The 16,931-nt window shown below is 61.9% G+C and overlaps 1 protein-coding gene across 4 annotated transcripts in view; it reads right to left on the minus strand.

Annotated features, from left to right (window-relative positions):
- The window catches only part of MEGF6 (multiple EGF like domains 6), a 100,775-nt gene that overhangs the window by 19,422 nt on the left and 64,422 nt on the right, over nt 1–16,931 (minus strand). For all 4 annotated transcript variants that reach the window (XM_070474175.1, XM_070474173.1, XM_070474174.1 and 1 more), the window contains 9 exons: nt 15,256–15,378; nt 5,841–5,966; nt 4,806–4,928; nt 3,134–3,256; nt 2,669–2,806; nt 1,867–1,986; nt 1,386–1,508; nt 703–873; nt 239–370 (listed from right to left, as the gene is read on the minus strand). In XM_070474175.1, coding sequence (XP_070330276.1) covers nt 239–370; nt 703–873; nt 1,386–1,508; nt 1,867–1,986; nt 2,669–2,806; nt 3,134–3,256; nt 4,806–4,928; nt 5,841–5,966; nt 15,256–15,378 — 1,179 coding nt within the window. The remainder of the gene's footprint in view (nt 1–238; nt 371–702; nt 874–1,385; nt 1,509–1,866; nt 1,987–2,668; nt 2,807–3,133; nt 3,257–4,805; nt 4,929–5,840; nt 5,967–15,255; nt 15,379–16,931) is intronic.

A 16,931-nucleotide genomic window follows, 5' to 3' on the forward strand; every position in this document is an offset into this window, starting at 1 on the left:
AACAGTGACATCTGTGAGAGACAGACACCAGGCTCTGCGAGCCCCCAGGGTCTCACAGCACCTGGAAGAGAACCTGGCGTGGAGAAGGCAGCCGGGAGACCCTGAAGGAATGAGTGAATGGCAGGGCCGGGGAAGCCCCTGCCCAGGACGGTAGGAGGAGTGGACTATCCGTGCCGTGCAGGTCCTGGGGCTCCTGGGCCCTGTCCCCCACGTGGCCCCACCCCCGCAGCAGCCTCACTCTCATTGCAGATGAGCCCGGTCCAGCCGTCGGGGCAGTCACAGCCGTCCAGGCTGGGGAGGCAGGTTCCCCCATTCCTGCAGTCATCACAGGTAAAGCTGCAGTCTGGGCCAAAGGTATCGTCCAGGCAGACTGGAGGATGGATCGAGAGAGGGGCCTCAGAGCCTGGCCCCTGGCCCTGGACCCCACCCAGAGAAGGGGACACGGGGCATCCTTGGGCCATGCAGGCCCCATGCAGGTGAACGGAGACAAGGGAGCCAAAAGGGGCCAGAAAGGGCCCTAAGTGGGCAGCCAGGCTCAGCGCCGGACGCACTGGGCAGACTGAGGCAGCCTCTTGGCCTCTCTAAGCCTTGGTCAAACGAGGCGCTCACAGGAAGACTTCCTCATGCCCAAGATGGTAGGTTGGGCAGCAGCTGGGCCCGGGGGTGCTGGCACGGAAGCCCGGGGACGGGCCCACCTCTCACCAAACTTTTCCTGCAGTGTGTGTTCGCCCCGCGCCTCGGCCTCTTCCTCCTCAGCCCCAACGTAGTCGTCTTGGAAGAGGTGGGGCAGCGCGTCCTGGAGCACCGCGACGTGCAGTGGGGGCCGCCCCAGGGGCAGGTGGCCGTCCAGGACCAGCTCGGGCAGCTCCAGGGCTGGGCGGGGCACAAAGGCCCCTGAGCCCCTGCCGCCCACCTGTCCTCCTCAGGATTGACTCCCCCGCCCCTCGGTGCCACCCCGGGACCCCCACCTACAGACCCCACCGTGCCCCTCCTCACCCTGGTCACCAGCAGTGAGCCTGCTTCTCAGGACGGAGGAGGCCCCAGGCCCGGAACTGAGGACCTGACTCTGCCACGTCCACCCCAGCTGCCCTGGCTCCCGCACTAGCCCAAGGGACCCTGAGCGTGGAAAGGGCGTGGGGACAGGACAGCCCTCTGCTCCGGACACAGTCCTCAGTCCCTGAAAGACGTCCCTCCTCTCGTCTGGGAGGGGCTGAAGCTGGACCACTGGGACCCCTGAGTAACACCTTGCCTGCGGGCCCCTGTCTGTCCAGCCCATCCCACAGTGGGAGGCTGGTCTAAGGTGAGGTCCATCCAGCTGGGAAGCAGGGAGTGGGGCCTCGGTGCTGCAGGAAGACAGGGTCCCATGGGGCCAGGCGGAGACTCACAGGTGCAACCCCTGCGGTCCTCGTCCAGCCGGTAGCCAGCCTCGCAGGAGCACTGGAAGGAGCCAGGCAGGTTGGCGCAACGGTGCTCGCAGCCGCCGCGGCCAGAGGCGCACTCATCCACATCTGCAGGCAAACCCAGGGCCACTGGCGCCCATCCTCCAGGGGTCGGGGCCTTGGGGAGGTCCTCCCCCACTCCCCCCGCCCATGGGATGGGGGCCTGCTGGGCAACAGCCATGCCACAGCCATCCTCCTGCCCTCCTACTCGAGAAAGGCCAGGCTGGGGCAGCCGGGGGTGCAGGCCCAGCCCAGACAGAAAGACAGTGACCACACGGGGGAGGGAACAGGCGGGCCTCCACAGGCCTGCAGACAGCATGAGCTAAACAAACACCCAGAGACAGAGTGCTGGGCAGGGGCCAGAGCCCACCCCATGTTATCCTTAGGACAGTCCACTCCCCAGCCACCCCAGCCGCCCACCACTCACCCTCACACCCACAGCCATCCGCACTGAGCCGGTAGCCGGCATAGCAGCTGCACTCGTAGCCGCCGGGGCTGTTGGTGCAAACCTGCTGGCAGCAGGGGGAGGCGGCACAGTCGTCGACGTCTGCAGGGCACACACCACAACCTGGCTGGCACCAGTGCCACCCACATGCACGCCTTCCACAGCACGGCAGTGCACACACACCTGCACACAGCCACACGCACACCTCACACCTACACACCACATGCATACCTGTACACAACTACCTGCATACAACCACATGCACAACTACCTGCACACCTGTGCACAACTACCTGCAGGCAACCACATGCACACACACACCTGCACATGACTGTATGCACACCTGCATGTGAGTTGCACGTACTCACCCACAATCACAGAGGCACCCAGGTATGTCCCTGGCCCTGCACACGCAGACAGACCAGGACCCAGGTCGCAACTCAGGGCCATCCCGCCTGCTGTGGGAGCAGGGTGGGGACTGGCAGGTGCTGGGGAGTCCCCACTGACGCAGAGCAAATGCTCAGGTGCCACAGTACGTGGGCGTTGACCCAGTGGCTGAGCAGAGCTGCAGGTGGACATGGGGCGATGGGTGCTCGGCGGGGTCGTGATGCTGCCTCTCACCAGGCCCCCTCGTACCACCCCCACCCCTGCCAAGGGCCAAGGGAACAGGACTGGAGGCAACAGAGGGAGGTTCCCATTCATAGCATCAAACGCGGGCACTGCCCCAGTGCAGCAGCAAGCCTCTGACTTGGGGGACAGCAGTCGGGAAGGAGGCGGCTCGCACCGATACACGTCCTCTGGTCCTCGTCCAGCTCGTAGCCACGGGGGCAGGTGCAGACAGGGCCCGCACTGCTGTGGCTGCAGCCATGGGAGCAGCCGCCGTTGTCCGCCTCACAGCTGTTCACGATCTCCATCTCGATCCCTGCGGCCAGACCCACCAGGGACGTGGGACCAGGGCTGGGGTGACACCCCGAGCTGGCGTGGTCCTCCCACCCTAGCTGCTGCCAGTCTGCTGGGAAACAGGCTGCACGGAGCTCCTGGGCCCGGTGGACCCTGGAACCGTGTCCTCCTGGGGTCCCTCTGTCCTCCCCCATCTCCCAGGACCCACAGTCAGCCCCGAGGCCCAACACTGCCCTCGACTGACAAGGAAGTTCTGCCCCTCGGTCAAAGCAAGCCGACAGTTGTAGCGGGCTGGGGAGCCATGTGGCATCTCCACGCCCGGTGGTGCTGTCGCCCACTGTCCACTCACGGTAGCACTGCCGGCCATCAGCACCCAACTCGTAGCCCGCATTGCACACACACTTGAAGGAGCCATGCGTGTTGAGGCAGCCGTGGGCACACTGGGCCAGGCCTGTGGCACATTCATCCACATCTGATGGGAGAGATCGGGGGTGAGGGGCGCTCTGGGACACTAGCCTGAGAGGCTCAGCCCCCAGGGGTGGTCTCCACCAAGGGGTCAGGACCCAAGCACCCCATGCCAGGAGAGGGCCCCGGTCCCTCTCCTGCTCCCCTCTGAGCATCTTTGCTTTCACCAACACACTCCAGGTGCAGAGCTGTGCTCTGTCCCAGGGTGAGGAGGGCACGGCTAGAAGTCTGGGTTCAGGCTCCACCAGCAGCAGTGGGTGCTCTTCCGCCTCTCTGAGCCCACCGTCCCTGAGCAGCTGTGTATGTCTGCTCTTGCCAAGCCTCCCCCCATCTAGGCCGAGCACAGAAGGGGCCTTTCGCCGCCAGCTTCCAGGGGGCCAGCAGGAGAAAGCGCACTCTGTCATCCAGGGTCAAGCTACAGCTTTCTCCCTGTGGCTGTGTGGCACTGGCCTGGGGATCTGAACCCTAGTGTCCCCGACAACTGCCTTTGTCCCACCACCTGAGAGTCCTTGGAAGGAAGCTGACCCTCAGCCTCATTTCCCACTGGGTTCTCTGAAGCCACTGCATCCAGAACGCCAGGACATGCCCGCGTCACATTGGCAGTGATGCCTAGAACACTTTCCCGATAGTGATGCGGAACAACAAGCTTCTATACCCACAGACTTGTCTCTCTGATGGCCATCAGGCAGGACACCTCAGGAGATGACCACTGCATGCCTGGAGGCACCACACCACTTCAGAGATTCACCCCAAGAGTCAGGGGGGACAGGCACAGACCCCTCCCCTAGGCTGTTCATCCAGAACCACGTCAGGGAGGAGCAGGGACACCCAAGTCCTGAGATGGGGTAACTAACACTGCATGGCGGATGCCCATGCAGCCAGGAGGTCAGAGCACATTCTGGAAAGCTGCGCCCACCATGCTCTGGGGTGATGCCATATGCACCCATTAACCAGCAAGCCTAGAGACAGCCTGGAAACTGGCTCAGGGATGTCACTCAGGTCACAGTGATAACCCTTTCTCTAATAAGCAGGTTGTTGTTTAGTCACTAAGTTATGTCTGACTCTTGTGACCCCATGGACTGTAACCCTCCAGGCTCCTTTGTCCATGGGATACTCCAGGCCAGAACACTGGAATGGATTGCAATTTCCTTCTCCAGGGGATCTTCCCAACCCAGAGATCAAACCTGCATCTCCTTCTTGGCAGGTGAGTTCTTTACCACTGAGCCACCAGGGAAGCCCTAACAAGCAGGTACTGCTTAGCTAACACCTAACAGAAATATTTAAAAGTAACAAGCCACTCTGAGAACTGTCTTCCTGCAGACACGAGACTCTCTTGGGGAGCAGTTCCTTGAGTTCCTCCTCTCCATCTCCCACCCTCCAACCTGCCCCCCTCACCCCAACCCCAGTCCTAGAGATGACCCTGCATCATCCCAGGTCAGCCGAGAGTGACGACACGGGAACTGGCCCTGCACACACAGGCCCCTGAAGGGGGATGTGAGGAGGTGAGCCCGGCACCGCTGACCTGGACTGGCCCTAGCACAGGTGGGGCATCCTACCTTCGCAGGCCTTGCGGTCCGCTGCCAGCTGGTAGCCCACGTGGCACTCGCAGTGGGCAAGGCCCCGGAGCGCCCGGCACCTGTGCATGCAGCCTCCGTTCCTGTCCGCGCACGGGTTTCTCCCTGAAGTCATGGCCAGGAGGAACGGGGACAAAGGGCAGAGGTGGAGGGCCCAGCAGGTTTGGGGTCCCCACTCCAGGGCCTCTGGTGAGCCCCCACCTGGAGCTCTCACCCCTCCTGCTCCATTCTGATGGGCTGGGACGTGGACTAGGAGTCAGGGGAGCCCCAGGGACTCCCAGACAACTCCAGAGAAGACAGAGGGCACCGCCCTGAGTGGGCGCATGGCCAGCTCCCCCACCCCTCTTCTCGTCAGAGCCCTAGCCCGTGAACTCGTGCCACCCTGCCCCACCACTGGCCCACACTCACTCCTGACCCCCTGGGACCTGGAAGGCCAGGCAGGGTGGGAGGGACTCCCTCAGTATCAGCCCTGCTGCCCCCACCCATTCCCACTTCTCAGGGGTCTCCTGGGCCTGCTCCACCTTCTCCATCAGCAGAGCCCCCCTTCCATGACCCACAGCCCTGGGACCCCAGGGCAAGGAGCCAGACAGGGCCTGGCCAGTCTCCTCTGCCCAAGGGCCAGGGCTGGGGCCTGCATGCCCACACCAAGCCCAGGGCAGGCCTCAGAACTGAGACAACACAGGATGCCCTTCCTCCTCATCCCGGTACCCCCATCCTGAGCTTCCTGCCCCCAAAGATGTGAGATCCCAGAGCACAGCTTGACGGGCTTCCTCCCCAGGGCCCAGGGGGGCGGGATGATGCCCCATCACTCTCCACAGCCAAGGAGCTCCCTGTGTGATCAGAGCTCAGCCAAGGGACACGACATGGACCGGACCCCTCAGACCCTCCTGCAGCACCAGTGGCCAAGGGACTTGGGCTGCGGGACCTCCGGGCAGGTCTGAGGGAGTGTGGAGACGGGCGGGGGTCCCAGTGGAAGGCCCAGCCCCAATCCCCTGCCTCCACCCCCGGGACACTCACGGACACAGCGCCTGCCATCCTCCTGGAGCTGGAACTCGGGCCGGCACTGGCAGCGATGCTGGGTCACTGTGAGCTGGATGCAGTTGTGCTGGCAGCCACCATTGCCCACGGCGCAGGAGTTGATGGCTGGGGGCCCGAGAGGAGTCAGGTCACCCCAGGAGGACGGCCTGGCTGAAGGGCCCCACCCCAGGCAGGCTCCGAGCACCTCCTATAGGAAGCTTCCGGCACCTCCAAGCCCCTCCCTCCTTCCTGTCTGCGTCCCAGAAGCAGGGGCTTTGAGAGGACAACACAGCTCCCGTCCAGGTCACAGGCCTGGCATTGCTTCTTGGCCCACACACAGGACACACAGGACCATGGTCCGAATCTGGGTCCTCTGGCCCAGGCTGCCTCAGGACTGGATGTAGGGAGGCACTGCAGAGCACCCCAATGGAAGCCCAGACCCCACCCCCACCCCAGGCACAGAACACAAAACATCAGGCCCTGCTGAGGGTCAGGGCATCCGGAGCTCAGAGTCCAGCAGGCTGTGAGGCTCCCTGGAGGAGCAGGAGGCCAGCAGGGGCTGGGGAAGACCCAGACACTCCACTGTTGGTCATCAGGCCAGGGCAGAGGGGCAGGCGTGGGCCTCCTGGACGGCCACCATGACCTGCGGGCCTAGCCCCCAGCTCCTGTCAGACCACTGCAGCATCTGCCCACTCCAGGTGGGGCCTCACCCCCACCTGACCTCACCCAGACCCGACTCCTCTCAGCAGCTGTGGGGACAGCACTTGGTGAGGCCAGAGGCAGGGACCCCCATCCCAGTCCTAGGATGCCAGGGGTCCAGGCGCTCCTGCTCAGGCCCACCTCGAGCAAGCCTCTTATGGGTCAGGCTAGCCAAGTGGGTGCCTATGTCCTGGGTGGATGTGTTGAGGCTGTGCCCACGAAGGGGGCACTGGGTGAGATTGGGCACCTGGGGAGGACACCTGGTCTCTGGTAGCTCCACCAAGTCGCTGGTAGTGGCCTTGTGGTTAGGGAGGGACAGGTCCCCAGCTCTGCAGTGAAGCTTCAACGATGCACAGCGGGGAGGTGCAGATCACTGCCCAATCGGCCTGGGCCAGAACAAGCCTGAGTGCTGGTATTAAACTCTGCGACTGCTGGGGGGCAGGGATTCACCCCCAGATGCCACCTGTGCTGTTATCACAGACTTCAGGGGGGCCTCAGGGCCCGAGTTTGGAGAGGCCATTCACTGTCAGTGGGTCTGGGGGCCAGGAGCGGCCCACCCCACCACTGAGGCCCATGGAGCCAGGAGCAGCCGCGTCCGCACGCAGAGCAAGCGAACAGCCTCAGGGCTCAGAGTGGCCAGGCCCATACTGTTTGCCAAGAACAAGGCTTCCTTCAAAGCAAGTATGCTCCCCAAAAGCCAAAACACAGCACTTGCCATCCCACTGGTTCTCCTCGTGGAGCATGGCGGGGAGGAACTGGAGCTGAGGGTACCCCCGGGGGCAAGCGAGCCCTGCTCTTGGGGTGGGGTGAACACCTGAGGCGGCAGTGCGGGCTCTGTCTCCTGGCCATACCTGCCTCTGCCACATGTCGAAGGGGAGCAGCAGAGACCCGAGACCCGGGTAGGATGGAGGCAAGCAGGATGGCCACGTCTCTGGCCCCAGTCAGCCTCTAGGCTCCCTCTTCAGCCACCCACCCCCGAGGCCCCGCCTGCCGCCCCCGAGACAGCTCTGCTTAACCCACTGACATCAACTCCAGAGGCTTCCAAGCGTGGCCTGAGCCGGCCCATTCCTGGGGCCCTGTCTGTGTTTACAGCACCAATTGCATCCCGCCCGGAGCTCATAACAGGAACCAGAAGCCCCTCCTGGCAGCGCTGGGCAGGCACATGGAGAGAGGGACTCAGAGCCCAGGCCAGGAGAACGGCTGGGCAGACACTGCGGCTGCAAGGACGTCCCACAGAGCTGTGGCAGGAGACCCGAGACGGACCCAGGGGTGACCTGGCACTGGGCCCACAGGAGCCCACCGGGGAAGAAATCCCAGGCAGGTGGGGGCCATGGAGGTGTCCAGCTCCCTATGCAGCCTCGAGCCTCCCTGACACCAGCCCATGTCTCTCGCTCTGCTGCACAAATCCTAACGTTTCAGATGCTCCCAAGCTGTGCAGCCCATGAAGGAGCTAAGTCCCATATCATCATCTCACACATCCTGTGCCCAGGATTCCCGGAAAGCTGAGCAAGGTAGTTTTTCTCAGGTGCTGGGCCGTGCAGCTCAGGGGAGGGCCAGCCTCTGCATGCCCAGTGCCTAGAGCTGGGGATAAAGCTTCCAGGCCCCAGGCCACTGTGAATCATAGCATGGAGTCCACATTCCATTGCCCCATGCCTGAATGGACCAGGATCAGAGCTGAAGCTGCGAGCTTGTCAGAACGCAGGAGCGAGGGGGTTCCACAGTCCCTAAGGGGGCCAATGTTTGCGTACCCCTGCAATTCACATGCGCACTTCTAAAATTTAACCATCTATGTGACCGTATTTGGAAGTGAAATAACGAACTGTGGTGCTGAAGAAGACTCTTAAAAGTCTTGGACTGCAAGGAGATCAAACCAGTCCATCCTAAAGGAAATCAACTCTGAATATTCATTGGAAGGACTAATGTTGAAGCCGAAGCTCCAATACTTTGACCATCTGATGCGAAGAGACAACTCATTGGAAAAGACCTTGATGCTGGGAAAGACTGAGGGCAGGAGAAGGGGATGGCAGAGGATGAGATGGTTGGATGGCATCACCAACTCAATGGACACAAATTTGAGCAAACTCAGGGAGATAGTGAAGGGCAGGGAAGCCTGGCATGCTGCAGTCCATTGGTCGGACATGACTTGGTGACTGAACAACAGCAATTCAGGTTAAATGAGGTCATAAGGGTGGGGCCCTGATCCAACGATTTCCCTGGTGGTCCAGTGATTAAGGCTCCAGGCATCCAATTCAGGGGACGTGGGTTTGATCCCTGATCAAGGAACTAAGATCCCACATGCCTTGCAGCCAGAAAAAGTAAATTAAACTAAAAATATTTTTTGACTTCCCTGGTGTCTCAGACAGTAAAGAATCTCCCTGCAATGCAGGAGACCTGAGTTTGATCCCAAGATTGGGAAAATCCCCTGGAGTAGGAAATGGCAACCCCCTGCCCCCCGTATTGTTGCAGCCAAAAAAACAAATTAAATTGTTAAATTTTGTTAACAATAAAGACCTCCCTTTCCCTAATATGGGAAGAAGCTTAAAAAAGAAAAAGAAAAGACAGAAAGTCTTTCTCCATCTCTGTCCCCATGGCCACACCAGGAAGAATGTTCTCATCAGGCACTGGATTGGCAGGACCATGAGTGAGAACTGCCAGCCTCCAGAACAGTGAGAAGATAAACTTCCATGTCTAAGCAGCCCAGTCGGTGCATTGGTTAGGGCAGCCTGAGCCGACTACTGCACCTTCACTTCCCAGTTTGCAAGCACCAGAACCAGGGGACTCGCCGGTTCTAACAGAAACTGAAAGTGAAAGCATTAGTCATTCAGTCGCACCTAACTCTGCGACCCACGGACTGTAGCCCGCCAGATTCCTCCACCCATGGGATTCTCCAGGCAAGAATGCCGGAGTAGGTTGCCATTTCCTCTTCCAAGGGCTCAAACCCGTGTCTCCCACATTGCAAGCTGATTCTTTACCATCTGAGCCACCAGGGAAGCCCCGGTTCTAATAGCACAGGCTACAACTCCGTCTTTCGCCAACAGGGGTCGCTCCAGCCCAGAGCCAGGTGTGAGGAAACTGGACCTTCGCGATGTCCTACGGGGAGTAGGGTCTGCTCCATCCATGCTGGTTGGCTCGCCACTGCTGGAGGTACAGGCGGTACCACCTGGAGACCAGCATCAGATGCATGTGAGCGCTGTGGAGGCGCAGGTGGGGCTCTGCACAGCTGACCTGCAAGGCGGCTCGGCTGGCAAGGCCCCGGCCCGGGACACCAGCACGCTGGCCCGCCATAGCTGGCCATTCAAGGGGCTGTGCCTGGCAGGCTGGTGGCATTAGGACAAGCCTGTTGGCTGTGTGCCGAGCCCACCAGCCCACTCTGCTCTGGCCTCCAGCCCCAGCCGGTGGGTCGGAGCAGGCTGGATGGCGGCTTCGCGGGTTCGTAATGACTGCCCTCAGACTGGCTTGGCTTCCAGGTCCCAAGAGCCTCACACCACGTGTGGTCAGCATATATGTACAACCCATCCTTCTAGGAATCCCTCTGTTGGTCACAGGGCCAGGATGGGGGGACCAACAAGGGGTGGCCCGCCGGCTCAGCCAGTGGGGGAGACTCATGTGGGCTTGGCCTGTCCTGTCCCCCTTGGCAGCTCACAGTTTGCCTACAGCCTGGCCTTGTGCGTCCTGCCCCATCCTCGACCCTCTGCTGGGGCCTCCACACCGCCCAGGGGCACTGTTCCCCTGCAGCACAGATTCAGCTGCTCCCACCCACGGGCCACGCTCCCTCCCACCCACCAGCACCCACATCACAGACTGTGCACTGCCCAGCACCCACACTCTCCAGGCCTGGCCAGAGAAAGCAGCAAAGCCTGGACCCAGGCCCTACAGCCGCCCCGCCCAGCCCGCCCACCTCAGGACATGCACTCGCAGGTGAGGACCTGGCTCTGCAGCCCCTGGTGCACATTCCAAGGTCATCCACACTCTCACACCTCTCCCCACTCCCACGCTGTGCTCCCCGCTAGGTTCTGCCCTCATAAACTCTGACTCTAAGCCCCCACCTCCTGAGGCCCCAGTCTGCCCCTGCTTCCCCACAGCATCTCTGCATCCAGCCCAGGGTCTGTGGCCACTGCGTTGGCTTCCCCAGGTCGGGGTGTGACCCTCCCGTCCCCCCAGGGCACTGACAGCCTGCAGATACAGGGCCTGGTTTCAGGCACAGCGGTGACCTCCCAGGGTGGCCTTGGGCAGGGTGGCCCTTCCTGCTCCCCATTCAGACTCAGCGGCCCCTTGGGGCTGGGAAGGCACGCTTCCTTTCAGAAACTGCAGCCCATTTTGGACCTGGAGGTGACTTGAAAACGTGCCCAGAACTGCTTCTGTGGTTTGCAGGGATGAGCTCTGCCGAAGAGCCCAGCAGTCTCCACCCCTCTGCTGCCTGCGGCTTTGCCAACGAAGCCTCCAGGGGCCCTGGCAGCCTCCCTGCCAAGGAGTCGGGGGACAGCAGGCTGTGGGGCCCTGTGTAGACCCTTGCTGTCCCCTCACCGGGGAGACCCAGACCTGGGGAAGCATCTGCCCTGAGGCCACTTGGGGAGAACCCCAAAGGCAGGCGGGGTGCAGGAAGGCCCTCCCCGTTCTGTGGGCACTGTGTGTGCACTCAGTTGCTCAGTCGTGTCTGACTCTTTGCAGCCCCGTGGACTGTAGCCTTTCAGGTCCTCTGTCCACGGGACTCTCCAAACAAGAATGCTGAAGTGGGTTGCCATTTCCTCCTCCAGGGGCTCTTACGGTGGGGCCCATCTGACTCCAGACCACCAGGGGTGCAGGCTGACAGCAGAATCCTCCCCACAGTGTCCATCCAAAAGACTCAACAGGCCTGAGGCTGAGGGGAGAAGGAGGGGACCTGCCTCTCCCCAGGGGCTGGCCCCGGGGTGTCAGAGGGACCCCTCTGCTCATTGAACCAGTGACATCGTGGCCCTCAGACTGGGCATGCTGCTCACCATGGGGGACGTTAAAGGCCAGGGTCCAGGAGGGACCTCTGGGCAGAAGTCACCCTAGCCTAGAGGAGGAGGGTTTCCCAAAGACCCGGAGCGGGTCTCTATGGGTCTACACTGGGCGCAGTGCAGCATGGCACAGAAAAGAACAGGCAACCCCAGGCTCACCGCCCAGCACAGCTCTCTGCAGCTCTGTTTCCCACAGTTTGGGGAAGGACGGAGGCCAGTTCCTCAGCCCTGAGGGTGAGAAGCAGGCTGGACCAGCCTGGGCCTCTCTCTGCCCACCTCTTCCCACCCCAGAGCCTGGTGGGGCGGGGGTGGGGACAAACCCAGGGGGCTCCCTGGAGGTGGAGCACCCAGGACACCAGACTGCTTCTGCTTCTTTCTCTTGGGGTCGGGCTGGACAAGAGCGGCCAAGGTTAGACTTGAGGCACTCAGGGGCTTTGAGGCTGATGGTAAGATCCTTTCTGCAAATCTTCACTTTAAAAATGGAAACTTTTTGTCTGTTATTTGCAAGGAGCCTTTTATAAGGGAGGGGGCGCAGGAAGACTATGTGCTTTCTGACTTCTCCCTGCCTCTAAAGCAACTTGAAAGAGTGTTTCAGGTCTCCCCTTGTCTGTTGCAAGGGCCCCCTTAAGCATAAACACCTTTGAAGACTTCCCAGACCCCTAGGTGCCATGAAGTGGCACCAACCTGAGAGCTCCCAGCACGTAGGGCCTTCTCGCCCTGTATGGAGGAAGAGCTGTCACATCCCCGTGGGCACCTTCTTTACTCTCACCCTCCAGCATTTCCATAGCCCTCATTCCAAGCTGCTGAAGGGAGGGGTGCCCGGACCTGTTCCCTGCCTGCCCTGTCAGTCCCAGGAGAGCTCAGAGCACCCCTCCCTTGCCCAGAGGATCCCAGCAGGCCCCAGGGCGGGGGTCCAGGGCAGCTGTGCTCTAGTTGTGCAGCCTGCCTGCAGCTGGCCTGCGTGGGGGCGGGGACAACTGGGGAGGGGCCCAGTCCTACACTCATCTTCTCATCAATGTCTGCTGAGACCCTAGGCTGGGCTGGGCCCAGAGGGTGCCCCCACTGTGAACCTCAGACAAGGCCACTAGCTCTTCCCCATGCCCTGCGCTCTGGGAGTCCTGGAGGAGAAGCAGGGAGGGCCCACACCTCTCAGCAAAGCAGCAGGGAGCACCAGCAGCCTGGCAGGGCCCAGGCAGTGCCTTTCACTGGGCCCCACCTGGAGCACCTCATCTGGTGTTCGGCCGCCCTACCTACCCCAGGGCCATAGGTCAGGTGCTTTGCTGCCGGGGAGGGTCCCTCTGCAACCCAAAGGGGCCCTTCAGGGAGAAGGGCAGGGTGCCCCTAGAGCAACTGCTTCCTGCTCTGCCTGGGAGAAAGTCCCCAGGAGACCCCTATCTGCTCTGGAAACTTGTCAGCAAAGCCCAGGCCCCCCCACAGGGAAAGCAGCCCCCAACAGACCCGGGCTGACAAACCCACATCACTCCCAGAAGACCTGGTGGTCGGCCTGCCAGTGTCAGCTCCCAGGAATTCCAGATACTTGGAATCTGCCCACAGGTGTGCGTGAGTGTGAGTGAGTGTGTGCAGGGGATGTGGCGTGTATTTCTGCTGAGATTGGAAGTTGCATAATGTGGGTATTTCACCTGCCCCCTTTGGTGGGAGCAGCCAGGAGATGGGTGGCCAGGAGGTGGGCACAAGCATCCAAGAGAGCTGCAGACCTCCTGAGGTCCTGGGGACTGTACAGTCTGGGGGTACAGAGTTGATGGTGGTAGACAGAGGGGGTGGTAAGGTCCCAGCAGCCTCATACCAGGCTGTGCAGACCGTACTGGGGGCCCTGGCATCAGGTCTTTAGAAGACCCTGTGTTGTTCATGTTTTTCAGTCGCTCAATCGTGTCCAACTCTTTGCGACCCCAGGGACTGCAGCACACCAGGCTTCCCCGTCCTTCACCACCTCCCGGAGTTTGTTCAAACTCATGTCCTTTGAGTCGATGATGTAAGCAAATGCCACAGGTGGAGACTTCGGGAGCCCCAAGCCCAGGCGTCTCCCAGGGAGGGGCTCCAGCATGGTGATGGGCTGGGCTGGGCTAGGGGACCAGCAGCAAGGCTTTCCTCCTGGGCTGCCCGAAGGAGGCTATCCCTCTCCAGTAGCGGGGTATTCCTCCTGGGCTGCCCAAAGGAGGCTATCCCCCTCCAGGAGCGGGGTATTCCTCCTGGGCAGCCCGAAGCCAGCAGCTCAAGGCCACTCTTAGAGATCACCACAATCCTCCCAAAACCCTGACAGGCACCCTCCCCTTTGCGTGCTGTTTACCCATTCTGGCAGCTCAGTGAAGACCACCATCGGGTGGACTGGGGGGATCTAGGAAGACAGGAGGGTGTCCCAGCTCAGCCCACCCTGGACCAACCCCCAGGGATGCCCTTCTCTGAGGAGAACCTGCCCCAGAGGAAGGGAGAATACAGGGGGCCCGGGGACCAGCAGCCGGGGCTGCACCCCGTTGCATTTGTCCTGAAGCACATCACAACATTCCTGCATCTGTTTCCACTTTCCAGCTCTGAAACTTTACAGGGCAGCGGCCTCGCTCCCTGAGTGGCGGCCCGGACATGTGAGCATGTCTGCCGGGGAGGGCCCCCCAGGGCTGGCGGACCGCCCTGCCACATAGCAGCGAGGCGTGAAGGAGGGAGGCTGCTCAGAGCACAACCGGTCCCGCTCCAGGTCTCCAGGGTGGAAAGAAGGGGCTCCCTGCCACAGACTGGGAGAGAGCCCTGGCCAGGGAGGGTGACCACCAGCCCAGCCCCCAGAGAACAATCCCCAAGCAGTCTCCTGGACTGAGCGGCCAGCAGGAAGGAGCAGTTTGTGTCTGCAACACCTGTGTCCAGAGCAGCCGGAGTCAGGGGGGACAAGGGCAGTGGACGCCCTCTGCTCCACACCCAGACTTCTGGACTCTACACTCTACCCTCTGCCCAGTGGGCACCCACGCTCCCCTTCTTTCCTTGGAGCCAACCATGCTGGCAGGGGTGGCCATCAGTGGCCTCAGGCACCCCCATCAAGCCCATCCCCACAGCAAAAAGACCCCACAGAGGAAGTGAGGGTTAATACCCTACCTCTCGGTTACCCCTTCCCCGCCTGCTGCAGCCCCACTCCCAGGCTCTCCAAGACTGGGATGGGGGACCTGAGCCCAGGAAACCCAGCTCTGCAGACCAACAGCAACCCTGCACTGCCCCTGCCCCAGGCAGGGCACCCCCACCACCACCCAGCAGGCACCAAGTCTCCCCATTTGGGGCAGCACAGCCGGACCTGCGTCCCTGTAGAAGGATGTCCTCAGCCTCTGCAGCAGAGGGCCCTGGAGGGGATGGCGGCCCAGGGCTCCTCCCCACTGTGGGAGTCCCCTGGGAAGTGGCCTTGGCATCCTGGCCAGACTCAGCTGTGACCGCTGAGGGTGCTCAGCCCAGGTCACAGCACCCAGGGGCCCAGGGTTCGGCCTCAGTGTAGACCCCTGGGCCCAGGACACGTTCTTTCACCACCTGGGTGCCGGTGACCTCATGCAAGTGGTGCTGGCAAGGGCCCACGATGGGTGGCGAGGGCCCCTTGGCATGCCACGCTTGGCAGGATGGAGCCACTGTAACGGTGGCTGCTCTGAGCAGACAGGCCCCAAGGGGCCCATCAGTGCAGGAGTGCAGGGACCCCCTAAACCTGAGCACACCCAGAAGGGTGGGGCGACGGCTGAGGTTAGGAGACTGCTTACCCAGGCAGGTCCTGCCGTCCGCATGGAGACGGAAGCCGGGCTTGCACTCGCAGAAGTAGGAGCCTGGGGTATTCACACACCGGTGCTGGCAGCCGCCGTTGTGCACCTGGCACTCGTCCACATCTGGGGGAGGGGGAGGACATGGGGCCAGGGTTAACGGAACCCACACAGTGGCCTCGCTCTGCTCTGGCCCCTGGGAGCAGGTCCAGCCCCCTTCTCTCAGGACGCCGCCCCTGCCTGGGTGTCAGGACCCTTCCTTCTCAGGCCACGCTGTCCGCCACAGTCCCGAGTCCCTCCCCCACGCTTGCTGGAGCAGAGCAGAGAGAAGGCAGGCCCGTCTCCAACATCTGGGGCCCACCTGGGAGGAAGAGCCACCTCTAATTCTGCTTAATAATCCCCCGGGTCCACACTACATGTTGTGACTGCACCCTCCAGCTCTCACCCATCGTCCCCGTGAAAACACCCACCTTTGAGGTGCCCCTCCTAAAGCCCTAGCCACCCAAGCACACCTCTGCAGGGTCTCAAAGGCACAGGGGCGGGGCTCCTCCTGGGGGGTCCCCAGAGCCTGCCCGCCAGCTCGTGCCTCCCATGGACAGAAACCCTGACTCTATCCATGCGTCTGTCCCTCCAGGAATGACCTGAGATGACCCTAGGAGGCCTGGCCTCTGCTCCATGCACAAACCACAACCATGCCAGGGGGGAACCCCAAGGTGCCCCTCAAGCCTCAAGACTGTTCAGAGAGGAGATGAGACCAAGAGAACTTCTTGGAAACATGGTGACCCGGGGAGTCTTCCTTGGAATGATACCAGAATGATTAGCAGGTGGAAGGTTGAAGGTAAAGTGTTAACAGCCCCCAGTGGAGCCCCAAGGAGTCTCAGGGGCCAGAGGGCCCAGGGCATGGTGGGAGGTCTCAGGACCCAGGGCCCTCCAGTGGGGGAGTCAGCTGAGCGGTGGGGGGGGGGGACCATGGGCTGACCCACACCCGCTGGGCAGGGCAGGGTGCACAGCCGCCACCCAAGGGGCTCAGAAAGGAGACCCCGTCCCCTCTGAGCTCAGATTCCTCTCTGTGACCCCTTCAAGGTCCCTGAAAAGGAAAGCGACTGCATGGAGAACAGCGCTGCGTATACAGTAAGGGCTTAGCAAAGTTAGGGGGAAGAGGCACCCTACGTGCGCTGTCCGAGAGGATGGGTGGACTGACTGGACCCCAGTGTGTCTCAAGTGGCCTCCCCGGGCAGAACAGGACAGAAGGGCTATCATTTCCAGACATGGTCCCAGGGGCAGGTGTGCAGCAGACAGACCAACGGGGACCCTGGCTTCCCAAACCACCTCTCAGCTGGTCACCTCACGGTGACCTTGGGGAGTGGCTGACCACAGCAGCACTGGACCCTCAGGCCCTTGGGCACCTGGCTGGGGGGGAGGGGGAGGGGGAGGTGGGGCCCCGTCCTTGAGCAGACGTGCAGGGAGCCAGCAGCCTGGGGGCCACAGAGACACCAAACTGATGGGCAGTCTGGGACAGCAGGTGGGGGAGGTGTGGCAGGTAAGCCCGTCATCAGCAGGGCTCCTTCATAGGCAGCCTTGACGCCGGGCACCCCCCCACCCACCCACGTGACTATACTCTCAACACCCTCCTGTGGCAAGGACGGGACATTTAGATTCGAGAGGTGTCCCCAGGCTCC

The sequence above is a fragment of the Odocoileus virginianus genome, chromosome 11, assembly GCF_023699985.2.
Source record: "Odocoileus virginianus isolate 20LAN1187 ecotype Illinois chromosome 11, Ovbor_1.2, whole genome shotgun sequence".
Lineage (NCBI taxonomy): Eukaryota > Metazoa > Chordata > Mammalia > Artiodactyla > Cervidae > Odocoileus > Odocoileus virginianus.